At 43.7% G+C, this 25092-nt stretch overlaps 7 protein-coding genes across 7 annotated transcripts; 3 read left to right on the plus strand and 4 right to left on the minus strand.

Moving 5' to 3' along the window:
• Nucleotides 1-591: 591 nt before the first annotated feature.
• Nucleotides 592-1217, plus strand: EAF01_002338 (uncharacterized protein; the record flags this gene model as incomplete). The annotated part of the gene is made up of 3 exons (XM_038910590.1): nt 592-795; nt 849-926; nt 984-1217. 3 exons carry the CDS (start codon nt 592-594, stop codon nt 1215-1217), a joined length of 516 nt encoding a protein of 171 aa, XP_038773512.1.
• Nucleotides 1218-1834: 617 nt separating this feature from the next.
• On the minus strand, nt 1835-3852 carry EAF01_002339 (uncharacterized protein). The gene is given in 4 exon segments (XM_038910591.1): nt 1835-2603; nt 2691-3580; nt 3681-3718; nt 3732-3852. The coding sequence occupies 1 exon segment, from the start codon at nt 2212-2214 to the stop codon at nt 2014-2016; it is 201 nt and encodes a 66-aa protein (XP_038773513.1). The 5' UTR covers nt 2215-2603; nt 2691-3580; nt 3681-3718; nt 3732-3852; the 3' UTR covers nt 1835-2013.
• A 1931-nt stretch (nt 3853-5783) lies between these two features.
• EAF01_002340 (uncharacterized protein) lies at nt 5784-5978 on the plus strand (the record flags this gene model as incomplete). The annotated part of the gene is made up of 1 exon (XM_038910592.1): nt 5784-5978. The coding sequence occupies one exon, from the start codon at nt 5784-5786 to the stop codon at nt 5976-5978; it is 195 nt and encodes a 64-aa protein (XP_038773514.1).
• A 1765-nt stretch (nt 5979-7743) lies between these two features.
• On the minus strand, nt 7744-10043 carry EAF01_002341 (uncharacterized protein; the record flags this gene model as incomplete). Its single annotated transcript, XM_038910593.1, has 4 exons — nt 7744-7872; nt 7927-8107; nt 8157-9329; nt 9502-10043. The coding sequence occupies 4 exons, from the start codon at nt 10041-10043 to the stop codon at nt 7744-7746; spliced, it is 2025 nt and encodes a 674-aa protein (XP_038773515.1).
• A 3931-nt stretch (nt 10044-13974) lies between these two features.
• Nucleotides 13975-15014, plus strand: EAF01_002342 (uncharacterized protein; the record flags this gene model as incomplete). Its single annotated transcript, XM_038910594.1, has 3 exons — nt 13975-14064; nt 14124-14670; nt 14737-15014. The coding sequence occupies 3 exons, from the start codon at nt 13975-13977 to the stop codon at nt 15012-15014; spliced, it is 915 nt and encodes a 304-aa protein (XP_038773516.1).
• A 3478-nt stretch (nt 15015-18492) lies between these two features.
• EAF01_002343 (uncharacterized protein) lies at nt 18493-21094 on the minus strand. Its single transcript, XM_038910595.1, has 3 exons — nt 20697-21094; nt 20271-20641; nt 18493-20205 (listed from the first exon to the last, which is right to left on the minus strand). Exons 1-3 carry the CDS (start codon nt 20753-20755, stop codon nt 18602-18604), a joined length of 2034 nt encoding a protein of 677 aa, XP_038773517.1. The 5' UTR covers nt 20756-21094; the 3' UTR covers nt 18493-18601.
• An 836-nt stretch (nt 21095-21930) lies between these two features.
• On the minus strand, nt 21931-23652 carry EAF01_002344 (uncharacterized protein; the record flags this gene model as incomplete). Its single annotated transcript, XM_038910596.1, has 9 exons — nt 21931-22217; nt 22268-22335; nt 22387-22399; nt 22453-22822; nt 22873-22940; nt 22989-23025; nt 23080-23261; nt 23327-23462; nt 23518-23652. 9 exons carry the CDS (start codon nt 23650-23652, stop codon nt 21931-21933), a joined length of 1296 nt encoding a protein of 431 aa, XP_038773518.1.
• Between the last annotated feature and the right edge of the window lie 1440 nt (nt 23653-25092).

Raw genomic sequence — 25092 nt, forward strand, 5'->3', positions numbered from 1 at the left:
AAAATACTCGAGTAAATTTCCTGTTTTGGAACAACAACATCAGAACAAAAGTGGGGCCCATAGGCAAAAAGAACCAGAAAAATGACAAAAAAAGCAAAAGGATAAGTAGAAAGGTACGTGCAGTTAATTCAACAATGTAGATGAACGCTGTGTACCTAACTCACGAGGGGACCTCGAAGCTGTCGGAGAGGACGGCCAGTTAGTTTAACAATATAGATAAACGCTGTGCCCCCAAGCAGAGGGATCAGACCATTCCGCGAAACTGTCCGAAGACGAAGGAGACAGCATTAATGGGGAACAAGTATACCAAAAGCGGTCCTTGCGGATGTATGCTCAGTGTGCAATTTTGATATTCACCTCGCAACATTCACCGACGACGTCCCTTATCGGCTTTGTGACAAAGACGCGTCGCTGGTAAAAACTATGAGGTCGCCGTATGAAGTCGCGTGAACGAATTGAATTTACGAATCTCGTGATAGCCACAATAACGATTTGCTTACCAAGCTCAACCATACATGCTCCCTTCCACCTCCGTTCAACCACATCAAAATGAACACTGCAGTTAGTGATTTTTATTCTCTGTGCCGCCAGATGGGTCACCATCCTCCTGCATTTATCAAGCTCAGTAACCAGCCAAAGAACCGTGTTACCCTAGTTGTAACAGTATTTGGCCAGCAAATTGTCTCCTCGCGTTCAGAGAGCAGCTACAAGGCAGCAAAAATTGCTTTGGCTAGAGAGGCCACACATTATATTAGAGGTGATCAGACTACTTGGCCACAGATGGTATTTGATGCTGTATGTTTGATTATCCATATGAGCCGTCAGCTCTGGCTAAATCAACGTATAAGGGCAATGCAGTCTTTGGAAAAAATGGGCAAAACATCAGCAATCCAAGCGCCATGCAACACCAAGCGGCTAATTTGGCTGTAAGTATATCATGATACCAATCCTCACGTATCCCCGATAGTCTAATGAAAATATAGCCGGTCACCCACAACGCCCTTAGCGCTGATGACCAATTATATCTCGAAAAGCACTTCAGACGTAACATTATCAGTAAAATGGGCAGCGGCACTGGTGCTCAGGTTACAGCAGCGGCCGACCTCATTGCTGATTTCGTTTTAAAACTTCCTGAAAGACAAACAACGGAGTGGCATGAAGCGATGAGGATCTTAACGGAGAGACCGGTCCAAAGATTGAATGAGGGCAGTGGCTAGACGGTGTTATATGTTTCTAGTGTTGGCTATCTAGATGTGTAAGCCACGGGAATGGAAAATGGAAAATAGCCAATACTGCAAATTCTTGGAAAAGATTTGAATTTAATTATTCAATTTGATTTCAGAAGCAAACTTGAAGGAGGGTGAATCGAACTAATTCATTTTGGCATTCATTTTATTCTCGAGCGAGAAGAGTCGAACTAACTACCAACGACGGTTAAACCAATTGTTATAGCGAGCTACTACTCAGCTTCTAAATTCCATATGTCTCTTTTTGGCTTCGGATTTTAGATATTATGGATCTATTCCCCAATTTCGGGTTTCGATTCAAAAAGCAAATGGTGTATTTTTCACGCGTTGCTTTCAATGCTTCTCCAGCTTTTGAAAAATCGTGACCTCTTCTTACTCTCTTCCGTTGCTTCCATCTCTTTTCGACTCTAGCTTTCTGTTGATCGAGCAGCTAGTCTTGCTGTGTGTTGCAAATCACGTGTTCATTACACACGTGATTGTATTCTTCATGGATGTTATTCAGTGCACTGCTCACTATTCGATCTAGCCTAGACCTGCGCCTTAATTTCAGTAGTAAAGCTAATGTTTACATGAGCTGCTATCTTGGCATAACAGGACCGACCGTGCACAACTCCTCCTCGTCCTTTGAAGCACTATGAAAGGAAACCATCCTAGGCTGCCATGATGCGAAGAATTACTCATACAATCCCGAGCCCCTTTCTTCATTCCAAATTCGTGCTTCTCTTGCGTTGCCCTGCAATTGTCTAGGACGCGCAACAATTCAACATCAAAGCTTCTCCAGCCTCCTTTCAATATTTCCCCATGCACGTAACCACCTCAGCTGCAAACTTCTGCACAGGTCCATATTTCTCATGCAAAACGATTCCTTCCTCAAAAGCACCTGCACATATGCAACGAGGTCTCTCACCTCCCTTGCCGTTTCAGAATCAAACGACATAGATACCAGCCCTCCACTTTCCAACAACATGAATTCTCATGTTGAAGGACACGAAGGATTTTGATACTCCACTCCCCATCTCCCCACGACCACTCGAATCCTCCTCCTCCTTTATCGGAGAGTCGGAGACGTATCATATTAAGATCATCAATGACAATCCGATCACATGCATCATCTCGCACCTAGACTTCCAGGTTTTTCGGATTCGCAATCTGTCGATCGCGGACACCCTACGCTTCTCATCCATTCTTCATTCCTTGATCATACATCTCCGTGGCAAAATGATATCTACAGCATCCAATGATTGAAGCTGGAAAGGGGCGATCCCATGTATATCTATGCTTCGGTTCCTATCCGATATGTGCCTCAATCTATGGACTTTTGATCATTGACGCCGTTGACGCCTTAATCTGATGGATCTACACAACATCGTTAACCGAACCCAAAGGCAACAACCACTAACAGGTCTCGAATTCCTCGCTTCAAAATCCTATGGCCGCCCTTACCTTTTCACCAAAAGGCATCTTCAATCCTCACCCCACCGGCCGTACGGCATGACCCCGGTCCCATTACACACCCAATCACAATACATTAAATCTTGCATTTGGCTCTCTGCATTTCGTCCGGCACTTGCTTGAATCCAGCACGAATCCACCGGACTTTGCGTCCCCCGCCCACTTAGTAATATTCCCAGTCCGCTCCGCCCCATCACCAACCCCTGGTTCTGAGACTCGGGCCACCAACCAACCACTGAGCAGATCCAAAATTAACCTTTACATTATCCCCTGTCCCTGTCGCTCAGGTAACACTATCTGGCCTCTTTCCAGGTCAACCTCCTCGCGTGCAGACTCGCTGCAGTTGCTTTGTTTGCCTTATGGACGGTGGAGCTAATTTCTTAGTGCGCTTCCAAAGACCAGGATGGCAGGTTCATTGATCATGCGACTACCATGCGCTATTAAATTCCCAACCATAGAGGGAATTTCCACTAGCACATGCCATGATACAGCCTACAAACAGACCATATGTTACACTACGAAGTACTCCGTAGAGTCCCGGCCCTGGGTCAATGAATTAGTGACCCTCCATGTTGGCGCCTAAAGCTTTGACAGTTTATGTTTGTCAATGTTGTTCAGCATAAAGAAAAAAGACCCTTAATCTATGTCAAACTTTAAACAACTCAAGGAACCCTGAGTCTTGAGATGCTGAGGTGCGAAATAAGGAAGTTGTGAAGTAAAATCGATTACGCTAAGGTTAAGGATGATGCCCAAGCTAAGCGAGAAAGCTAAGGATTTTCATCAAGAATCTATGGGGCGGAAAAACAATTCCCGGTACTAATCCACAAGCACATGCGTGTGCTTCAACTTTCAAGAGGACGCAACGGATCCTTATTATTGTTCTAGAAAAGGAATGGAAGGGGGGAAAAGCCCCAGAGGCTAGGGCAAACCCAGCAAAAACTTCAGGTGTAGGAGGAATAGATCAAGGCTAACCTGACTAACCTTTTCTCCAACACACTTCAATTGACCACTCGCAACAGCTTTCTTGCTTACGATTCTGCATGCATGTTCCTTTCAAACAAGTCAAACTACTGTACTCCTTCTCCTCGCGTGCGCCAAGTGTCTCAATTTCTTCTGGAAGGTCGCATGGAAGGCCGCATGTCGTGTTGAACATGTGTTCGTTCCTTCGTCTCTTTGGTATATGTACATACCCTATAAATCTCTTCACACCGCCTCTTCATTTCCAAAGCTCCTCATGTACGATTACTCTTACATTATGGAAGTTGGAATAAAATCAATGCATTAGGATTAGGATTAGGATTAGGATTAGGCACAGGAACAGGATTTACTCACGCAAGCTCCATCCAACATTTCTTTGCGAGAAATAGAAAGGAAATGCCACGCGAGGAAATACTCAGAATGGATCTACTCCATCACCTCCAGATAAATTGCAGCATGGAAGTCTACCGGTCATGAGCACCAGTAATATGCAATGTAATGTAATGTCATGTCATGTACGGCGATATATTGCATGCACATGCCTGCAGGTGATATAAATCTCGTAACGTAACAAAGATCATTTCGGGATATCCATCGCCAATCTCCAGCCCAAACGACACAAATTTCAGCATAGCGTAGAGCTTGCGCAAACGGAAATTCACACACAAAACGTCGTAAAATTACCTATAACTTAAGATTTACATGAGATTCATTACCTGCACCAAGGCTCCATCTTAAAAGATACTGGCCAGGGATGTTAGTCACAAGATCGGAGAATTCCGCTCTGTGCGCCAGCGGTTCATTACTCAATCCTAACTTTATATACTGGATCCCCCCATTTAGCCTGTCTGATCGAGCGTGTCTCCTGCCGAATATTCTTGCTGGTATTGTCTACCGAAACGCCTTTACCGAAACTAATCGTCTACAGCTTCCTGGTTTGGCAGTGGACGGTTCGGGGTTTAGGACTTCATGATCCAAATTGTGTGGAAAGAAGGTTCGGCTATAAACACTTATCACTAGTTCTTGTGGGCATATGATCACAATGAAGCACAACCGTTGGATTTCCAATCTTGGCTTACGGGTAAAAACTTAAAAGTCTAGAAGTGTATCCGAATTGAGAATTATGAAAAAGAAGCGATGCATTTACAATTCGAGCCTATTTTGTGGGAATTTGCCGTCGTGTTTCTGAGGGTATTTCCCGAGACGAGATTTTGATTGAGACTCCTTACATGTGTTTTATAAGGATGATTTCGGCCCGTCCGATGACATCAATTACATAAATGGTCTCGGAACGCCATCTGTTTTCGAGAGTGCGGCGAGGATTTCCACGTGTGATTTGGGGGTCTGCCGAAGTGGAAGTTCAGCACGGTGATGAACCAAGCCTCTGGTGTGACAGTTCACGAATCCTGTGTATATTGGATTCAAAGAACTAACGGAGATTGGATGGGAATGCGGATCGAGTGGAAGAGGAAGATTGGAAGAGGAAGTACATGAATGCTCTTCGGCGTCTTAGTGTTATCTGTTCATACTGTAATGTAATACGCCGAATATAATAATGTTTAAACGCCTTTCTTGATACGAACGCACAAGTAAAATTTCACATCCAAGCCAACGTCACAGTATGTCAGCACAACTGGGTACTTGGATATATCCATAAGATGCCGAATCAAACGTTCAATGCAGGGTCCTGCACCACACCAGGGGTTTCTTTCATCTCTCTCCAGCAACTCACTCGTCATCCATTTAGCATCGTTCCCAAAGGAGAAATGCAAAATTTATGAGCGGAGTTCAGATTCCACTCCTCTCCTCTCCTCTCGAATCTCCATCATGGAAGATCTTTCTTCCATGCCTTCCTGCCACTAACCAGGCACATATAGGATACATCCCACCTTTAGCACCTGAACTACCGCCGCACAGGTTTTAACTTTCCAGCATGGACCAAACGTTGAACGCTCAAACTCAAAATACCAAGCTCTCTGCCAAAGATCCACTCATTATGTATTACTACAAGACCTTGGAAAAGTCAATTAGATTCGACATCCGTCAGATAAATACTTCCACAGCACGGAGCAGATAATGAGCAGCCTTGAATCGCTACAACTTGTCATGGCTAGTCCACCTTGTGCTAAGCTTATTGGTGTACACACGTTCTTAGTTAACACTGCAGCTCAACATCATGATCAACGATCCACTATACAGCATACTCACTCATGTATCCCGTCGCACAATCTTGTCACCGCTTGCGAAGATTCTCCAGATACCGGTACTCCTCCCAAAATCTCCATCAAATCTGCGTTCTGATATCCATACCTAGGGACGATACACATGACAAGTTACAACGTTGCAGCTACATGAATCTGGAGAGGAAATTAGGTTAATCTTCGCCTCAACATCGGCCTCCCTCCCCCTCTTTCCCTCCCTCATTTCTTATCTATCAAACGAATTCAAAGACATCATCACATCGAAGATTTCCCGAACATCTTATCATCAACTGCGAGATATCTCATCTCCATCTCCCAAAATCACGACTCACTCGCTCTCTCACCAAACCAATCTCTCCCGTTCCTATCTCCTCCAAAGGAGATCTTCATCCCAAACGTCATTCATTCCACTGCTATCTGCACCATGCATGCTCGGCGCCGGGTATACTGTATGTAAAGTGAGGTCATGACATTTGGGTTTCTCGTCATGCGTATCTTGAATTGTAGATCTATCATGTCCTCCTCCCCGTGGCCTCGATCCAACTCTCAAGCTTCCTCTATCTACCTCTCTCCTTCGCAATCACACAATCTCATAAGATATCAGCTTGGTAAAAGTCCATCGGATGCAATGACTAAGCCACATGAACACACGAGCCTCCTCCTTACTCATGCTCATGCACCACCCCCACATGTTTCACTTCATTCATTTCACCTCATTATTGAAATTTCACGTGGTCTCTATTTACAGGACCGAACAGAACTGGTGGACGGGAGGGCCTCCCTGTCTGAAACTAGGGGTCCTCTAGTCGTCCTGTACTCCTTGACACCAATTTCCATTTGTGAGACCCATCAGCTACTCCATAGACATTAGCCACGATCATACACAATGGTTGATCTCTAGAAATCTCGACCATAATCGAATCGAGATACTGTAGATCATGTGCACAAGAAAGGAGCATTTTCCACAAAATCGAGTTACAACAAAACATCCAGAAGATCCAGTATAATGACATCTTTAATTCCCATACTAATGACCTTATCAAGAAAGAGTAGGGACTATACAATTTCAAACGCCTCTAGATCTTTCAATCCATCCCTTCCATTTTCTCTTCCATCTCGCAAAGCCTAAGCAATTCAACCAACCATCCGTTAAGTTTTTATTCCCATCCCATACTATTTTGCCCAACTCCAAACTCGGTACTAAATGAGATTCGTCTTCATAGTGTCAAAGATATATCCAAGATGATATTCAATGATTGACCACTCTAAACTCCTCAAAATAAAACCCCCATACATAAAAAGTTCATATCCTACCAATCTATTGAAGCGACTTATACCCCCATTCTTCGCTATTAATGAACAACGCCTTTGGTTTTCTCTCACAGAATAACTGTGAGAAAGGCAGAGAAAACAAGAAACAAAAAGAAATCGGTGCAATTTTTGTTTTGAATAACATAAAAAAGGAAAATGAGTATTAGGCTCTTGTAATGTACCGAAAAAAGTAATAGACGTATGCAAGATTCAGCCAATGACTGATCAGCCGTCCTTCTGCTGATTTTGCTGAAGTTCGAAAGGACAACAAACATATGTTTGCGTTTGTGAAGCTACGTCACTGTCGACTGAAAGTCATCGTTTGAGTCCATCGTACCAATTCAATCTATGTCGGGGTATAATCTCTATACTCATCTGTATGATTCAGAACTCCGCCCAATGCAATCGTTTTGTTTTTAAAAACGCCAGTGAGACCTTGAAAAAAGGACTTATAGAAATTCGTTACTCGTGAGGTGGTAATTACCGGGATCGAAATCGAAATAAATCGCGTGGCTTATTTCGGAAAATCGTCGGGAGTTCGAGTAAAGGATAGATCACATCATGCCTTCTTCACCAATACCTGGTAAACCTCCCATGGGGACTCCGAGACCTGCCAATCCAGCAGCAGCCAAGTGGTTGTTTAATTTGAGCTCGGGGTCGCAGGGAGTGGAATGTTGTTTATGCTAAATTTCATTAGACGACAAATTTTGTGATTCTGAAGAGTTGACAATACTCACATATTTGAGACCATTCAAGTTCTTATATCTCTTGCCACAGTAATCGCACTTGTAAGGCTTCTCTCTTTCCATGCCTTCATTTCCTGAATAGGGAATAGAAGTTTCTGGGTTGACAATCGAGAATGTACCGTCACCGTTTTCGTGCAACTGCTGGGTTTGATGACCGTGCGTCTTGTGATACCTGAATAAAATTAGTATAAATTTAGATCGCACAAGGTAACAATGCTTACTTGAGACCATTTTGATTCTTGTAGGCCTTTTCACATCCGATGACGGGGCATCTAAATGGTTTGTGCTCTTCTCCCATCATCATTCCTGTAGGATCCCCCATTCCATTCATGCTTGCCATCAATTGTTGTTGTTGATATGCTCTCATTAAATCAGTGTTGCTTGCAAATTGTCCTTGGCCTAGCCCAAATTGAGCAAATTGTTGTTGGAGGGCTCTTTGGTTATTGAAACCACCGCCATTAGGACTGTAGAGACGCTTGGCGGGTTCATCGATACAAAGATCCAAGCCTAAATCCTGTCCGCCGAAATTGAAAGGGAAATTCATATTATTCATATTCATATTTCTATTTCCCATATTCATATTCATAGGCATGCTTGTAAAATCTCCATCCATTTCCGATGGGGTACCGGGAGCCGAGGTATCTGGTGAAAATGTCTGTGATTGCTGCATGGGTTGTGCTGTCAAAGTAGGGGTATTAACAGAAGAAACGGTCGGGTTATTTTGAAATCCAAAAGAGGAAGTTGAGGGAGTCGGTGGTTGGGATGCTCGGAGGCCAGAGTGTTGCATGGTGGAGTTAAGATTAACGGTGGGTCTTGGTTGTTGGCCGAACATAGACTGTTGTGCTGCTTGCACAGGCTGATGATTATGTGAAGGCTGAACTGGTGTATCCGGAGTGGAATCCATAGGTCCGATGGCATCGTCCATCTCCATATCTTCGACTCCATCCATCTCATCAGTAGCACCTTGATTAGTTTTTTGTATAGGCGTAGCTGGTTGTGAGCGTTGCTGTTGTCGCATCAATTGAATACCTCCTACACTGGCACCGGCTTGTGGCATCTGTAAGCCCGAAAGCCGAGGCTGTTGTGAAGGCTGGGTTTGTTGCTGCTGAGCATGATGTTGTGCGGCGGATGTGTTTTGTGCTGCAATACCTGCTCTACCGTTGGGTGTTGAGTTTTCCCGAGCTCGTACAATGGATGAATTATTGCGAAGGGATGCTGGGGTCTGTTGCGCATGACACTCTTCGTAATGTTGCAAAAGGTCATGTAGTGTTGGTAATATATTGCCACAACAGCTGAAGTCTTTCATAAAGTTGGCTTCGAGCTTAGGAAGATACGAAGAAGAGTGATATGAAGGTGATTGATATGGAAATGGAGAGGTGCCGGCCATGATAATACTAATCAAAAATTGTCAGTGTCATGAAAATGCAAATCGGGTGCCCCGCACTTGCGAGGGGAGATGGAACATTTTCAATTGGTAATTGCGATGATTGAAGAGTCTCATTCTATGAATCACGAAATGATTGAACCTATGCAATGGCAAAGCGAAGCAAATTGGATTAAACTCACTCATCTCGAATCCAGCTTCCAACAGATACGCCTCCCCAACTCATACCTCCAACGAGGCTACCTGCCAAACTTTCGCGACGAGGACGATCATTAATTCTATTGGGATTGTGCATAGAGATGGGTTTTGCAGCAGCAAATGATTCTTGTCTCGATCGACCCATGCTGTCGTCGAATCCTGTGCCGGTAGTCATGATTCTGGCCGACGCTTGTGAATCCGGGTCGAGATAATTGGAATTCTTGTTGTTGCCTTGGGATGACGGAGATGACGATGTATTTCTTGTGGGCGTGGCAATGTTTATGGGTGAAGACGTTGTCGTCATGTTAGATTTCAAACTGTAGTGATAATCGCAATCCTCTGGCGTCGTCGGGAATGAAGCAGTATTTTGTGAATCGGGAGAAGAATGGGAAGATGCTTGTGGTGGTATATGTAATGTAGAAGAGTTGGAGTTGCTGGTGGCAGTCGAATCGATAAGTATCGAGTCCGGGTGGGTTTCTTCGCATGAGGCGGCGTGGGATTGTTGGAACAAATCAGAGAGAGGCATAGAGATATTAAAAGTGGATCTGATCTCCGGTACTAGGATTATCTAATTAGCGTCGAATGGGAAAATTGTGGAAAGTAAAGTAAAACTAAGAAAGCCACTAAAGCACATTTAACAGTAATGGATTCTTGTCCTTGGTGCAGACGGTGCATGCCACTTGTACCAGGACTGACTGGGAACAAACAACAAGAGGGCCGGACGAGGGGGCAGGGTGGATTAAGTGGAGAGGAAAGTTGGGAAAGGAAGAGAGATGGGATGTGGGCTGTCGGAGGAAACATGGGTTACAAAATGTACTTGGTTCCATTCATGTACAGAAGGCCTCTTGAGCATGTACTAGGTACCAATACGTACAAGTTGAGAAACCAAATATAATCCGGCAACGTTGGGTCGAAAACAACCTACCTAATTGGGCTTTAGTGGAATTCTACCTAGCAGTTCTCATGAACTCGTCTACTGACTACCTTGGTCGTGGATAGACGAATTGACAAATGGAATAGATCTGTAGCAGCTTGGTGCCGTAAGCGAACGTACTCTGGTGAAGGAGATCGATACGGATGGCGAATGCGCTTGTGTCAGCTAGGTACTTATTGGCACTCGTGTGGACTAAAATTGGGTGTGGTCGTGTAGTCGTAACTAAAAGTGTAAGAGGTTTTCGTTTGCCAGAGAGCGAATCGAACGTTGCAAGGTGTATTCAATGTAGGGGAGTAAGCAAGTATGTCACTTCTGATACTTTGGTTTCCGTTGGGACCAATATTTACAAGTCGTTCTGGTCCGTATGGAGGAGTAATGAACAATTTGAAGCCGGGGTTGAACTTGACACACACCAAATCAAGGAGGGTTGTATCGTGGCGCGAATAGTGAACAGGATATGGTAAGATGCACGGTAATTGATGGAGAACTTCGATTACTCTTGCTGCAGGCAAGAGAGTAATATAGATCAAGGGAGTAATATAGGTCAATACGATTAGTGCATGTGAAAGTACCGTTGATAAAATAATATAATGTACGTCTTCCTATGGGGGTCCATTGACTGTATTTAACTACTTCTCAACTGGGGGTTGTCACCGTCTGAAATCAGGGTAAGGAACATTACAGGAGGGTTCAAGCTTGTTACTAGAATTGTGAAATTAAAGTTTGAAGTGATGGATGTTTCGTTCGGATTATCAAAGACCGGGTGGTTGGTTTGTGGTCAATGGGTGGTCAAGCATTTTGTCAAAAATGTTTACAAGGCTCAAGGCTCCAAGGTCTATCTAATGGGTTCAGTCCCAACGCTTTGGATGAGATGTAAAAAGGGCTCCGCAGTTAATCTTTCTAGAAGCTTGAAGGATTCTATCCTTGATGAAGTGTATCTCTAGATGTGGAGATGTATCGACCTTTTTTAGAACCTGCTTGATGCATGAGACAGAATTGAATATGTCTTTCTTTTGCAGTCTACATCATGCTTCGGATGAATTTACTATACTACCGGAATCCTTTAACATGACAGATCCTATGATAAATATACGGTGAGGTGAAACCAAAACGACTCTCCTTTTTTTCGTTCGCCAAATCCAAGCTGTGAGCCCCGCCAAATCTGCCGACGTTGTGCGGGTGCGAACGGAACATGACGATTGAGCGAAGCGACAGTGAGTTGGATTCGAAGAAAACATCTCGACCTTGGAAGGACTAAAATAGAAGGTTGTATACTCCCTTCCCTTCCCTGAGACGTCTCGCTAATGGATCTTGACAGATCTCTCTACCACAGTGGCTCATTCTGAATTACTCTTGAGTCGTGCAACCTCGGTCTCCGATGGAGATGGGGTTTGGAACATCAAGGAGTTGTTTGAAAAGTGACAATCATTACTGAGTATCGCGGTCAATCCAAGAGCATTCAATGCTTCGGTGTGGACATACCACAAGCTATGGATCCGTATAGCTCCCTCTTGCTCATTTCGATGTCATGGCGACCATCATTCGCCAGGAAATCGTTGTGACAATTAGTTCGGAGGCAATATTTAATATGTGCAGCTTGGGAACTCGAATTATTACCCGTACGGAGTAAAGCATCTAATAATTAAATCAAAAGGCCCAAAACCCTGTCATCCGAATGAGTTGTGGACGTGTTCGACGTACGAAGTTGTGGATTGTATATTACAGCCATGATCCTAACTGCGTGTACACGAATCGTATCCATTGCTACATCGTACTGTAACGCCAAACGCCTCGAGTTCGGCAGGTAAAAGTTATGGACAGCAAGCGGTCAAAAGTTTAATCGGCAAAAGAAGACATCAAGATTCAATGGACGGAGTGTACCTCTCTGGATCCATGATGTCAGAGAGCAAAGTCAAATATCTTACTCTGTATGCTTTACGCCAATCAGTATCAGTATCTGATTAACAGGACGGGAAGACGACAAGTAATCGTAAGACCCACGAAGACGTGGGGGATGAAAACCAATCTCGATCCGACTTTTATTTCTCTTTTGAGAGATCTATCATTGTCAATCTTTGACAGCTTGGATGAAGGTTAAAATTCTCGGCTTTACTAGATTGACATTTTTAGATTTGATTAGGAGGCTGACTTGACTCGCCAGTCCCTACCTATCAACATCGTATCGTACGTATGCTAATTGTACCACGTGATTATAGTTCTTGGTATCGAGAGGTGCAATAGTTTTAAATAGATTAATAAGGAATGCTCTAATGGAGGGGTGACCACTGTGACGGAAGTTGAAGAAGTTGAAGAAGTTGAGGAAGTATCAAGAGAGACAAAGTCCAGGCTCATGCTCATGCTCATGCCCAAGCTAAACGCCGAACTTTATGTTGGTAATGATCGGGGCAAAATGTCCGCTGCCGAACATCTTTTGGGAAAGAAGATCTTGGAAGATACAAACATGTACTGACTGGTATGTTCAATGGCCAATGATCAACCCATTCTACTATGCAGTCTACATAGGTACGGGTACTTCATGGTTCACGTCAAGGCACCGTACCAAGTAGATTGGATCTGCATAGAAGTGATGCTCGTCTCTCTTGTGTCTCTCGTGTCTCTTTTCTTCCAATTCTTCCAATTCATTCAATCATACTGTGACACATTATGACTGACATTTGATGTGTGATTGTATATATATATATATATATATATACTACCCAGGTAGATACATATCATTCTTCAGAATCAGGATGTTTTGCTTGCACGTGATCAATGACGGGAATTATCTCGGAAATCGTGATTCGGGATCCCATCACACAAGGTTTAAACTGTTCGGTGGTTAATAACTTGGGTTGTAAAAATTTACATCATCATTTTAATAAAGTGGTTTGGCTGCAAAGAGCTTACAAACCGCTTAACATCCACACAGCATCATAACACCATACATACACCATTTCCGAATATAAAAGTTCTCGGGTTTGGAGAATGGGAAATGGTATTAGATAGTTAATAGATAAACTATATAAAAGAAGAATAAGAATCAGGTCCTTTGTGAAGATAATAAATCCATATCAATATCTCTACTTCTCTACTTCATACTAATAATATTTCTCGGGATTTGATTCCAACTCCCCTCCCCCACTTCTTTAGAGAAAGGCTTTTGAACGACATCATCGACTGACAGCTTATTAACGACCCATTTTCACGAAAACGAAACGTACGATTGATTAAAAAGTACTACGGAAAGTACAAAAAGTACAACAAAAACTACAACAAAAACTACAACAAAAACTACAACAAAAACTACAACAAGACACCAACAAGACACCAACAACTGCAAATACAAGTACAACCCCAAAAGCAAGCAGTATAATAAGTCGAGGAGAACGATCAATCTACTTTTTCCTAAGCTTCTTGCACGAATCCATCGCCATATTACCCCTCAATTCAATCTCCAACCGACAAGTAAATAGCTTGCCACCAAAGAATTCCATCAAACCCGTTACTCGACTTTACATAAAATATGAAGATTCTTACCAAGGAAGAAGAGGCTGAGCACTACAATGCTACTCTAAAGGGTGGTATTACAGGAGGTTTCGTTGGTCTGGCAATGGTACATATTTGATCCCAATCTGAACATCTCACTCAAACACAACTGACCGAGTCTCTCAGGGTGGCGCCGCACTCTATGTAGCCAATAGACGATTCCACACTATCCGCAGTCTCACCATTCCCATGAAAAGTTTCCTCGTCACATCCTCCGGTACTTTCGCCTCCATCATCAGCGCGGATCGCGCATCTCGCTCATTCGAATGGAATCGCGACCCCTCGAGAAATTATAAGGACAAATCAACACTCCTTCTCGAACAAGAAAAAGCCAATGAAACTACTGCGCAACGCCTCAAGGCATGGGGAAAAGAAAACCGATACTCAATCGTTACCGCATCGTGGGTGGCCAGTATGGGAATCGCCTTTGGGATGGTTTCCAAAAACAAATATTTGACAGGAGCCCAGAAATTGGTACAAGCAAGAGTTTATGCGCAAGGTTTGACATTGGCCGTATTGGTTGCATCAGCGGCATTTGAGATGGGAGATGCGAAGAAAGGAACAGGAAGGTGGGAGACGGTTACCGTGTTGGATCCAAATGATCCAGAACATAAACATTTGATCCAGAAGAAGATTCACCATGAAGCTTACGAAGGAGAAGATTTATGGCGTGGTATGTTCCAGCCCTGCCCAGAGTGCTGTGGCCAAAATTTGAATCTATACTAATTGATATGAATAGATATGGTAGAAGCTGAAGAGCGTCGCATTAATGACCGCAAGCGAGCAGCAGAAGAAAGAAATCACTCCTCGGGCAAAACTTCCTCGGACAAAACTTCCTCGGGTAAAGAAAACAAAGATAAAATCTCTAGGGAGATGAAGAGTGCTGGAAAAGTATCATTTGCAGATGCTAAAGAAAGAGAAGATAAGAACCAAGCCGAGCAAGCTGAAAAGGAAGCAGATGCAAAAAACGAAGCAGCACAGGCTGAACCAAAAGTCAATGGTAAAAATAAGATTTAAAAATGGAGGATTTCGCTATCGAATCTTTCCGGTGTTTTGTACGGGCTTTGGATGGCATGCTGAGTCATTTCTGGATGATAGATTGGGGGTTAATTAAAAAGGGGGGTGTTTGGAAAAGGGGTCGAGTAATTCTGTGTATACTCCGGTTCTTGTATCATTAGCATGACAAACAAACATGTCTCAAGTAATTTTTGCCCTTTGATCGGCTTGCATTGTTGTGGTATATGGTACATTCAAGATTACCCCCATTATTTGGCAAGCGCCATTCAAATCAGTCGACTTAACTCGGCTGATGAAAATAAGAGCTGGAAATACCTACCTACCATTCCCATTAGACCTTGGTTGGGATGGCGAGTGTGCTTTCGCATCTGATGTAGATGTGCTGTGTGCTGTATAGATTCATTGTAAAGCCAGGAATAACGGGTTGGTTGGTGAATCAATATTCTTGTATAGGTAAATGTGCTTGGTAAATACACTTATACTTATGTGTGTATAGACAGTACAGTCACTTTCATTATTGTCTGATACTGGACCCCGGGTGGGGGGTGTATAAAAGTTTTCTCGTCTCTTCTCTTCTGTTTTGTTTTGTTTTGTTTTGTTTTTGGTGCCTTCCTGGGGAGCTGAATTGGTGGTTTGGGATGGATGGGTGGGTTTGGATGGATGGGTTCGGATGGATGAATGAATGGGAGTGGGAGTGGTACCTAGGTATTTGATATTTAGATGGTAGGGTTGGGGTTTTAGTATGAGGGGTGAACGAGGGGGGAGTTGGAAATGGAAATAGACGGGAGGGAGATGGATTGCTTTTTTGATGGTTTGAGTTGTTATAGAGAGAGGAGGTAGGTGGTGGTGAGAAGATTTTTGGTGAATTGGATTGCTTGGTTGGGATTAGTCAAGGGGGGAGGGGGGTTAAGGGAGATTGGTGTTGCGGATTATAGTTTTTGATCTGTTTCTCAGGGGGGCTCCGAATCTTTGTATCTGCTTCTTTTGTTTACTTTTCTCACATTGCGCGGTCCTTGAGAATGGGATCTTTCGTCACTATCTACGTCCGTCGAGATACTGAGTGTTGTCCCCCTGAATAGTAACTCGTGGGAATAGATGATAGGTAATGGCGAAAGTCTGGAATACAGAGTCCAGGCCGTCGATAATTTACTCAGAGTATTGAATCGAGTCGAATCCGCATACGAGGATTCGGGTGGATACTGAAGACACGATAACTTAAACAGCTGTAGTAGCGGGGATAGTTTATTGGGAATGGGGAAATTATAGAGCTAGGTAGTCTGAGATTCTCGTGACTGGTGTGGATATGGACTTGAGATTCGAAGATCTGATGGTAGTGTTCGGAGGGTTTGAGAAGCTAAAATCATTTTGAGCATTTGTTTTGGATGGTGAGAGGTTGCGTGGTATATGGTGTCTATTTGGTGTGGGCTTTGGAAGAGCTTGGATGACTTGAATGACCAGGATAGATTGGATAGCGTGAGAGAAGAGTCGGCTCTGGATGAGATGGGATACTAGAGAAAGCTTTGGAATGGAAATGTGTTGCTGGGTGTGAATGTCTGATGTTACACACCATCTAAATCCTAGATCTAAAGTGTCTTGTTTCTATTATTCAGGAAATCATTCGCAGTACACATGCGGCGTATTATTCGCAGATCTAATTGTCAGATGATCGCCACATTCTCTTGAACTCGCAGCTTCTTTGACAATTCTTTGCCCATCTTATTGGTGTGCTCTTGTAGATGCACAATCCTTGACGTACCAGTATTAGGGTTTCTCGTTCCATGATATCTGAAGGATGAAGACTGTGGTCGTCGCCGTTCAGGATCCCGGCAATATAAGGAGTGTTAATATTGATGAGCCTCAACTCCACTCAGATTACTTTCAGGTTGAAACGATGGCATTTATTTTGAGCTCAAGTGCTACCTTACTGCAAGACGAAGAACAGATGGGTTATGCTGATATTCACAGCTAATTCGAGTTACGTTGAGTTACCGAGTCAGATTGGTGTATTGTTGGTATGCCTTCTCTCTAACGCTTCTTACATGTTGCGCAATACTTCGATACCACACAGAGAGTGCCATTACTCGGATATTGTTGAAACAGTATGCAAGGCTTGCAGAGTAAACATCCGGATCGGAGATAAAGTATATAGTTTGTTTCATGGTGGTAACAATCATATATCCCAAATGATGGGAATATCCTCATGGAGAAATCTGAGCGCACCTTAGCAGACTGAGCTATCGCTGAATTTTGCGACCAGAGCACGGTCTATGTGTGCGGATTCCGGGGAATCTCAACTTTGAAAAGCGGGAGCCCTTGGTGTGGAATCAATAGTACTGGATGATCTTCCTACTCATTCATCACTTGGCTTCTCAGTGTCGGTAAAGAAAGTTCTCTCGCTGAGTTAGATCATCATCTTACAGCTCTTTTGTCTGCGAAACCTTGCCTCGGAGAGATGTTGATGTGAGGAAAACTCTTGTATACACTATCAGCGGAAAAGGTTTTCGGAAAATTGGGACGCCAATTCCGGTGATGGAGAAAGATTTTGAGTTTGGGAAGAGGTTTTATGAGCTTAGTAAGGGACCGGTTGAAGGGAGAATTATTGGGTCGCTGTCGGCGGGAGTTTGTAGAGCTGGATTGAATGGTTATGAATAGGAGGGGAGTGTACTTGCACTGGAAGTTTTATTGAGAGAGAGAGATGCGAATATGAGGAGTAGGTCTCAAGGTTTTAGGGAGAATAGGGTTAGTGATAGGAGTTGATTGATAGGCTGCGACTTCACGAATGCTTGAGCGAAAGGGGGTGGATTTGAGACGAGGGAGTCTCGAGGAAGTGAAGAGTATGGCGTCACATCTGGTGAGATGGCCAATTGGGCTTTCTAAAGGTTTGGGTTGCATTTCGACAAGGCAAGATGCTAGTTTGGACCAGTGAAGAGAATGTTGGCTGGCTGTACGTTCAAAACGTGAGGTGGCTGCAACCTTCAGTTCCACCACGATAGATAACACTGCTAACGGAACCTATCTTCTTTCAAAATTCAGAGAGTGAATCTTGGCTTCTATTATGCTGTACCATGCAGCTACATAGATTCGACGATTTCTTTTCTCGTCCAGTTGAAGTCTTTCTTTTCGTACAAGTGCTGGTCGATTACCCGAGGGGTGTTGGATGTCGAATGTTATTTTTGGGGGTTCTCAGTATGTGGATGCAGCAATCGGGGAGAAATTGTGGCGGACTTCATGTTATTATTTTAGTAGAAGGGGTATCACTCCGTTTTATCTTTGTAAAGAATATTAAAGATGCATGAGGTCATGCGAACAGCTTGTTCGGATGCCCAGCACTTCTGCAGAAACATGTAAATCAATACTTTGAACCACAAAAGTTCACACATGGCCCACGATATTTCTCCGTGAAGCTTCGTGCAGATTTTCTCAAGAACTCAGACCAATTCAATATCAATTTATATCACGAAGAAAGTGTCAAAAATGAGAAGATTTGTGGATTTATTTCTATATACAGTGGTTCCACTAGAATCTTTCAGATTACAAAATTATACATTACTATCAGATCACACCCTCAGTCTTGCTTGAGTATCATCTCAAGAGCTAGCTTCGGCAAGGATAACATCTGCAGCCTTCTCACTGATCATGTAGATCGATAGTGCAATGTACATACCCGGAATCTTTGGGAAGACACTAGCATCAACAACTCTCAATCCATCGACACCTCTGACCTTGAAGTTGGTATCCAAAACGGCCATTTCATCATCATCAGCTCCAATAGGACACGAACACGATGCATGATGTCCCCAAGCCTCATCGAGCGCAAATTGCTTAAGATCTTCCTCAGAAGTAATGCTCTCATCGGGCCAGATACGAGTGAAGGAACCATCGAGCGGAATGAGGTTCTCGAATGCTTCGATTCCAAAATTCATTCCCTCGTACACAGCTTGGAGATCCTCGTCACCACCAACACCGGTGTCGAAGTAGTTGAATACGATTTCGGGGGTATCACGGGGATCGGCGGATCTCAAATTGACGGTTCCCGCATTGTTGCGCGAGTGCGCTTTGAGGGTCAACCAAGTCCAGATATTGCGCTTTGCGAGCGCGTGTACGGAGTAACCGGGGAAGTATCCGTTGAAGTAAGCGGGAACTCCTCCGAGGTAGAGATCTTGGACTCCGTCTGCAACAGAGGAATGTTTAGGGTATGCGAGAGCGATTCCGTTGGTAGAGTATCCACCCTTGAGCAATGGAAGAGTCTCCCATTGTTCGAGACAGGGATCGGTGCCATTGAGGAAGGTACATTCTTTGAGTAAGGAGAAGTCGGATGTGGAGTTTCCGACAATACCAACTTCGTAACGATCTTGCATGTTGGTGCCTACACCGGGTAAATCAACAATAACTGGGATACCGAATTTCTCGAGCTCGGCCTTGGGACCAACACCAGATAACTTGAGAATTTGAGGGGTGTTGAATGTACCACCTGAGACGATAACTTCTTTGGTGGCGGTAACACTTCCGTAGGTGCCTTCGGAATCGTCGACATTTTTGCTTCGGGGATCAGCGCGGTAAAGAGATTTTCCAACGATGAATTCAACTCCGGTGGCTCTTGGTTTAGCAGCAGTAGTGTTGAATTGGACCTTGGTGACAAGAGTGTTGAGTTGCACGTCTAACTTGTATTTCTTGGATCCATCCGAGTTAGTAGCATTTGCAACGCTCCAGACAAAGTCTCGAGGAGAAGAACGAGAGTATTCGGGGAACTTCATAGCGAGAGGAACCTGGTACAAAGCATCGACTTGATCGCGATTTGGAGAATCGTTGTTAATGTCAAGAGCGAGAACTTCGGCCAATCCAGTGACTGTGGTTATCAGGCTTCCAAGGAGACCCTTGCCCATAGTAGTAGCTGCGGCAATAACGAGCGAAAGAACCTTTTGATCTTGAACAATGAGTTCTGGGTTGGTTACTTCGGTCTGCAACCAGCCGTCGAAACCATGGCCTGTGACATCTGTGCTGAGGTAGTGACACGATTCGAGCTTTTTGTAGTATTCACGCATCTTTGATGGTTCCCAGGAATCATCGCCGGTTATGTTTTGGATGTATTGCCAGTCGGTTTCTTGGGGTAAAATGGTGATCAATGCATTGTGCTCAGCACATCCACCAAGAGTTCCGGTTCTTGGGTAAAGGATTCCCAAAGGAGTTGCACCTAAAATGTTAATTAGCAAGGCCCGAAAATTCCGACTCAACGTCGGCAAGAGGAAACTGAATTACCTTCAGGTGGATCAAGACCAACATAGAAGTCCCCGTCAGCCGTCTGGTACGTCATCTTGGAGTCTCTTGCTTGTCTGGTCTCATTTGCGTAATGCTGAACAAAGAAATCCCATCGAATTGGATCGTACTCGGAAGCCAAAACATGCAATGCAGGAACTTGCATCTCGATATCATCTCCATGATCCTCTCCAGCATCAATAAGCAAGACTGAGTGACCTGCTAGAGCAAGTCTTGCGGCCACAGGAGCACCTCCTGGTCCACTTCCTACTACAACATACTCATAGGGATCGAGAGTAATGTTCGCAGACGCAGAACTCGAGGTAGCGTTCGTGGCACGTTGGTGAAGATGTTGATGTGAATGTTGTGACTTGCTACAAACGTGTTAGTCAACTACAAGAGAACGTTTGCGGAGGTTTCGGTAGTTACAATGCAGAAGCTGTAAGACTGAAAAGAGCGACAAGGCCCAAAGATCTTTTGGGAAACATGGTACCGCCAAATGATCAAATGAAACCAAAGAAAACAAAAACAATTGCCAAGGAATGGAGGAGTGACTGTGTGTGTGATGAGAGACTGTCCACAAAGCTGTGTTGAACTTTATATATTGTCGAGGCCCTCCACTGGACTACTTCTAATGGAACTGTATTCGCAATTTCTCACCCTTTCTCTTCATGATCGTTAATACAATCCTCTGAAGGGATCGCAATATAAAGGGAGGTGTGAAGATCATGACCAGGTGTTTGGATGGTGGAATACACAGTGTATCCTCACAATACCTTGAACCAGCAATCATGATGTTCATGAGGAATTCCCAATACGATTTTGGTAATGAAATTCATAAGTGGAGAAAGACATAGGGATGAAGCCTTCAATTTCCCACACCGGTAGAGATCTAAAATTTGTATACGAGATGCTTGTCTTTCCCCTCCCAAAACGTTTCCAGAAGTACATTTTCCCTGGAAACTTAGTTGCTACGCCCCGCAAAAGCTTGATTAGAGCTTGCATGGGACCCCAGACTCTTCAATTTTCGACCTCACTGATTAGAGTAATGATGTGCTAGTTCATTTGGGATGTAGATGCGAATTATACCCGTAATTACTAAAAGTCCCTTTTTGGCAAAATTTCTGGCAATCGCTGCAGATCTTCCTCTTTGACAGCTCAAACAATTGTCAAAATTTATTTCTGGGGGTCGAGAATAGGTCCAGGGAGTAAGCGAAATTTCCTAGCGCAAGGGGGGCTTAGTGTCGGAATATAAGTGTGATGTCAGTTAGTGGTGTGGTGCACATTAGTGCCTTGACGGAAATGGATTGACAAATCCAAGATGAATATTCGTAGAGCCTCAGCAATGGTAAAGCTCGTCTACAAAGAAGGTTTGGCCAAGACTGTCTACTCAAAACGACGAAACAAAATCCAGCCCCAAATGAAGAGATTGAAGATATCAAGGTATTGTTGAAAAATCAGATCTCGTGCTGTGGGATATAATTAGATATTTACATTACGTTTGCGTTACTCGGGGAGTCTCAAACCCAGTTCAAACGCTTGTGAATTAAAACAAATTTTGAAGGAAAATAATTCTGGAATATTTATCTCATAATGCACGCCGGCGTTTCATAAATAAACTCCCCAACCTTCTCTAATAACATAGCCATCCATGGAAGGGCCTTCAAACAGCGTTACAATGAGAACTGGTCAAGCACTTTGTGCTCGAAGTATCGACATCGTCAAGTGAAATGAAGTTATTCTTCTCGATCCTCTTCGGCGCTGAAGCTTTAGAGCTCATATATGATCTCTTGCCTGTCGTCCCCGCAGTTCTTTGAGTGCTAACTGCGGCAGTTGTCTGTAACTTCGGCATTATCATAGTCAGTAGAGGTCGTAATGCTGGCAAACACCCGCAGAATATGCCAACGTGCATTTCGAGAGTACTCCAATATGCCGCTGGACTGTATTCCCCTAAACCAATATTTAGTAAAGATAACCCAGAAGATGAGTGTTAAACTTACAGGTTATGTTTGTTGTATTGGCAAACTGAATGAGCGCATGAAGTCGTATGATGCTTACTGCAGTAACGCTGTTTATAATTAGCAAACAAGAAGTACAAAATAAATGAAGGAAGTCCTACAATAGTCCTAGAGCTTGGGGGCCTGTTAGCAAAATTCTGTAGACTGAGACGCAGATTCAAACTTACAGAACATGAACATAATAGTTATCTTTTTTGTTGGAGACATGACCAATTTGGAAAGTTTGTTCAGGGGCAGGCCAATGACTATAATATCCAAAACAATATTGAGAATAGAACTTAGCCATCCTTGGAGGTTGATATTGTTACAAGTTCCAGTATGCAAGCCATCCCATTGATTCCATCCATAGCTAATCGGCCAGCATTGAAAGATTGTTGCTGCCACAAAGCTAATACCATAGGCAACAGAAAGTCCGAGTGTGCCCCAAACATAATAGATGAAGGGCTTCTCGCGGAAAACTCGAAGGAAAAGAAGACAGAATGTAACTTTGGTCATCGCCATTGCGGAAAGATAGAAACATTCGCCGAGAAAATAGTACTGATTCACGTTAGCTCTTAGCCAATGACTTCTAGATCAGGTGTACAAACAAACAAAACATTTGTGATTTCATCAGCTGTCAGAGTCCACATATCTTTTCCGAGGCCATTGTTGGCCACTGTGATTTGTATTAGTATGATAACTGAAGCCCGTGAATGGTACTTACAAATGACTGAGAAAACAGTTGGAGGAGTTGCCAAAGCCTAGATTACATCAGCTGAGCTCGCACACTTTTAGGTCGAAAGCTGTAGACTAACCACAACAGCACACATCGACCAGTCATCCATACCCCATTGCCTTACTTTCAGAGCGGTGGCCAGCAACCGTCCAAAGAAGGCTAGCAAAGCAACACAACCTCCGATAACACCGATATACTCGCCGTCTTTTCTCCTATCTCGCACCGGCGCGCTACACATGGTCTCGGTAACATTTTTGGTTGCTTTGAAAGATTAGAGACAGCTCAGTGCAGGGAGTTTCTTCATTATTTCAACGGATCTAACTTACTGAAAAGTTCAAAAATAGTGCAGCTTTGCATCGCGCAGAGTGTGATGCTCTCTTGTAATTCAGCGTTTGTACAAAGACATATTATATCTGTCGCATCACATCCAGAGGTAGGAATAGCTTTTGCCATACATTTTAGCTAGAGGAGGCCGTCAGAGAAGCCAGCAAGAAACAAGACACTCAATGAAACTTACCGAGCAAGTCGGATATGATGCTTGGGCGGCCGCTAAAAGAGCGGCGGACGAACCCCTGGGGTTTAACGAGGACTGTGCTGTGCAAATCATGGTCAAACTGGCCATGACAGCCATGATATTAAGGGAGAACTTCATTTTGACTCCTTAGTACTTTTAGTTCGTACGAATATTAACGATAGTATTAACGATAGTAAAGTACGAAACAAAAAGAAGGAATTCAAAAAATCAAACAAAACTACAACGAACGCTACCGTAAACTTGGGAGAATCTGATCATGTATAAGTGCGTGTACTATAACCCTGCGAATATTAGACAGTATGCCACGCTCCAACAACCTTGAAGCGAGAATTTGCCAGCAAAGTGGAACGAATACTGATGTCAAAGTTTGTCGTTGATCGGCCCCGTAATTTTTTCTGCTTCTAGTCAGCGGTTATATCCCTTACCTGTCAAAATCCCCGACATGGTAAGTGAGTGAGTGGATTTTGGATAACTGTATCCGTAGTCTCGTGTCAAACCCTTGCGAAGATTCCATCCATGTTTCTTGGCAAGATACTGTCTTGGGAATTTTACCAATCGAGCAAGTACCGTGCTCATCCAGTCAGCGAAGAGTAGGCATTTGACCCAGCAGTGGTGTGGCATATTTCGAGAAGCTTGAACCACCCTACTCCATAGACGATTGTCTATCACAATCGGGGACGTCGAATGGCGACAGGTTATTACGAAACATTCGAGCTATCGACACGTTCAAATGGGGCCGTACTTCGTGGTGTATCGATAAATTCTCCGAAGTTCATTTAGAGGAACTGAAAACGGTTTGGAAAACGGTTCTTTCTTTCCATCGTGCCATGATCTACCAATATAAACTTTAAACTTTCGGTCAAACTTAGGTAGGTATGCTCCCAATTGGCATCGACATGGTTGGCTTTGACCGATAGATTTTCATCCATTTCATACCATCTTGGACTGAGCTCGGCTTTTGAGAGAATGGCAGTGAAAAGTTTTCCCGAGATTTGTGCCTTGCTCATTGCTCAGCCATGCGGTGGAAGCACAAGCCTGAGAGAGGTTGATGCTAGACAAGGAAGGTATCGTCCAATTGTTTGCTAAAGTTACATACTTCGTAGGGAGTGAGGAGTGAGGAGGAGGTAGGGAGTAGATAAACTTTCTACGGCTGCCAGCTGCCGTACGATAGTTGTTGAACTTGGAGGATATCAGTGTTTTACCAATTTACCAAATATGTGAGGTGAGTCAAGTTGATGGTGCTTCGAAAGTAAACAAATGGTGTTTTTATGATCATTGGGTGTGAATTTATCGGCGTTCGGTCATACTCACATGACTTTACCGCTTATCTTGGACACATTTTACTGTAGCCACACCCAATATTGCAAACCTAGGTCTTTCCTATTTTTCGAGTATACGTACCCAAGTAATGAATATCCTCAAACCCCATGACTGAAGCATTCAAAGACATTGGGGTATAATGCCCCTAGCTTCCCTATCTGTGGGATCAATCTTATAAAATTTGCTCCCCGAGTGAAAGATTACCTACTAGAGTAAACTAGGCCCTATGCTTGTTGA

Source organism: Botrytis porri (assembly GCF_014898465.1).
Source record: "Botrytis porri strain MUCL 3234 chromosome Unknown BPOR_003, whole genome shotgun sequence".
In the NCBI taxonomy this organism is placed as follows: Eukaryota; Fungi; Ascomycota; class Leotiomycetes; order Helotiales; family Sclerotiniaceae; genus Botrytis; species Botrytis porri.

Coding starts and splice junctions, on each gene's coding strand:
- EAF01_002339 (XM_038910591.1), bottom strand. CDS start 2,214: ATGTTGTTGGAAAGTGGAGGGCTGGTATCTATGTCGTTTGATTCTGAA.
- EAF01_002343 (XM_038910595.1), bottom strand. CDS start 20,755: ATGTTTCCCAAAAGATCTTTGGGCCTTGTCGCTCTTTTCAGTCTTACA. Junction 20,642..20,696: donor AGTCTTACAGCTTCTGCATT/GTAACTACCGAA, acceptor ACACGTTTGTAG/CAAGTCACAACATTCACATC. Junction 20,206..20,270: donor TGGTCTTGATCCACCTGAAG/GTAATTCAGTTT, acceptor TTAACATTTTAG/GTGCAACTCCTTTGGGAATC.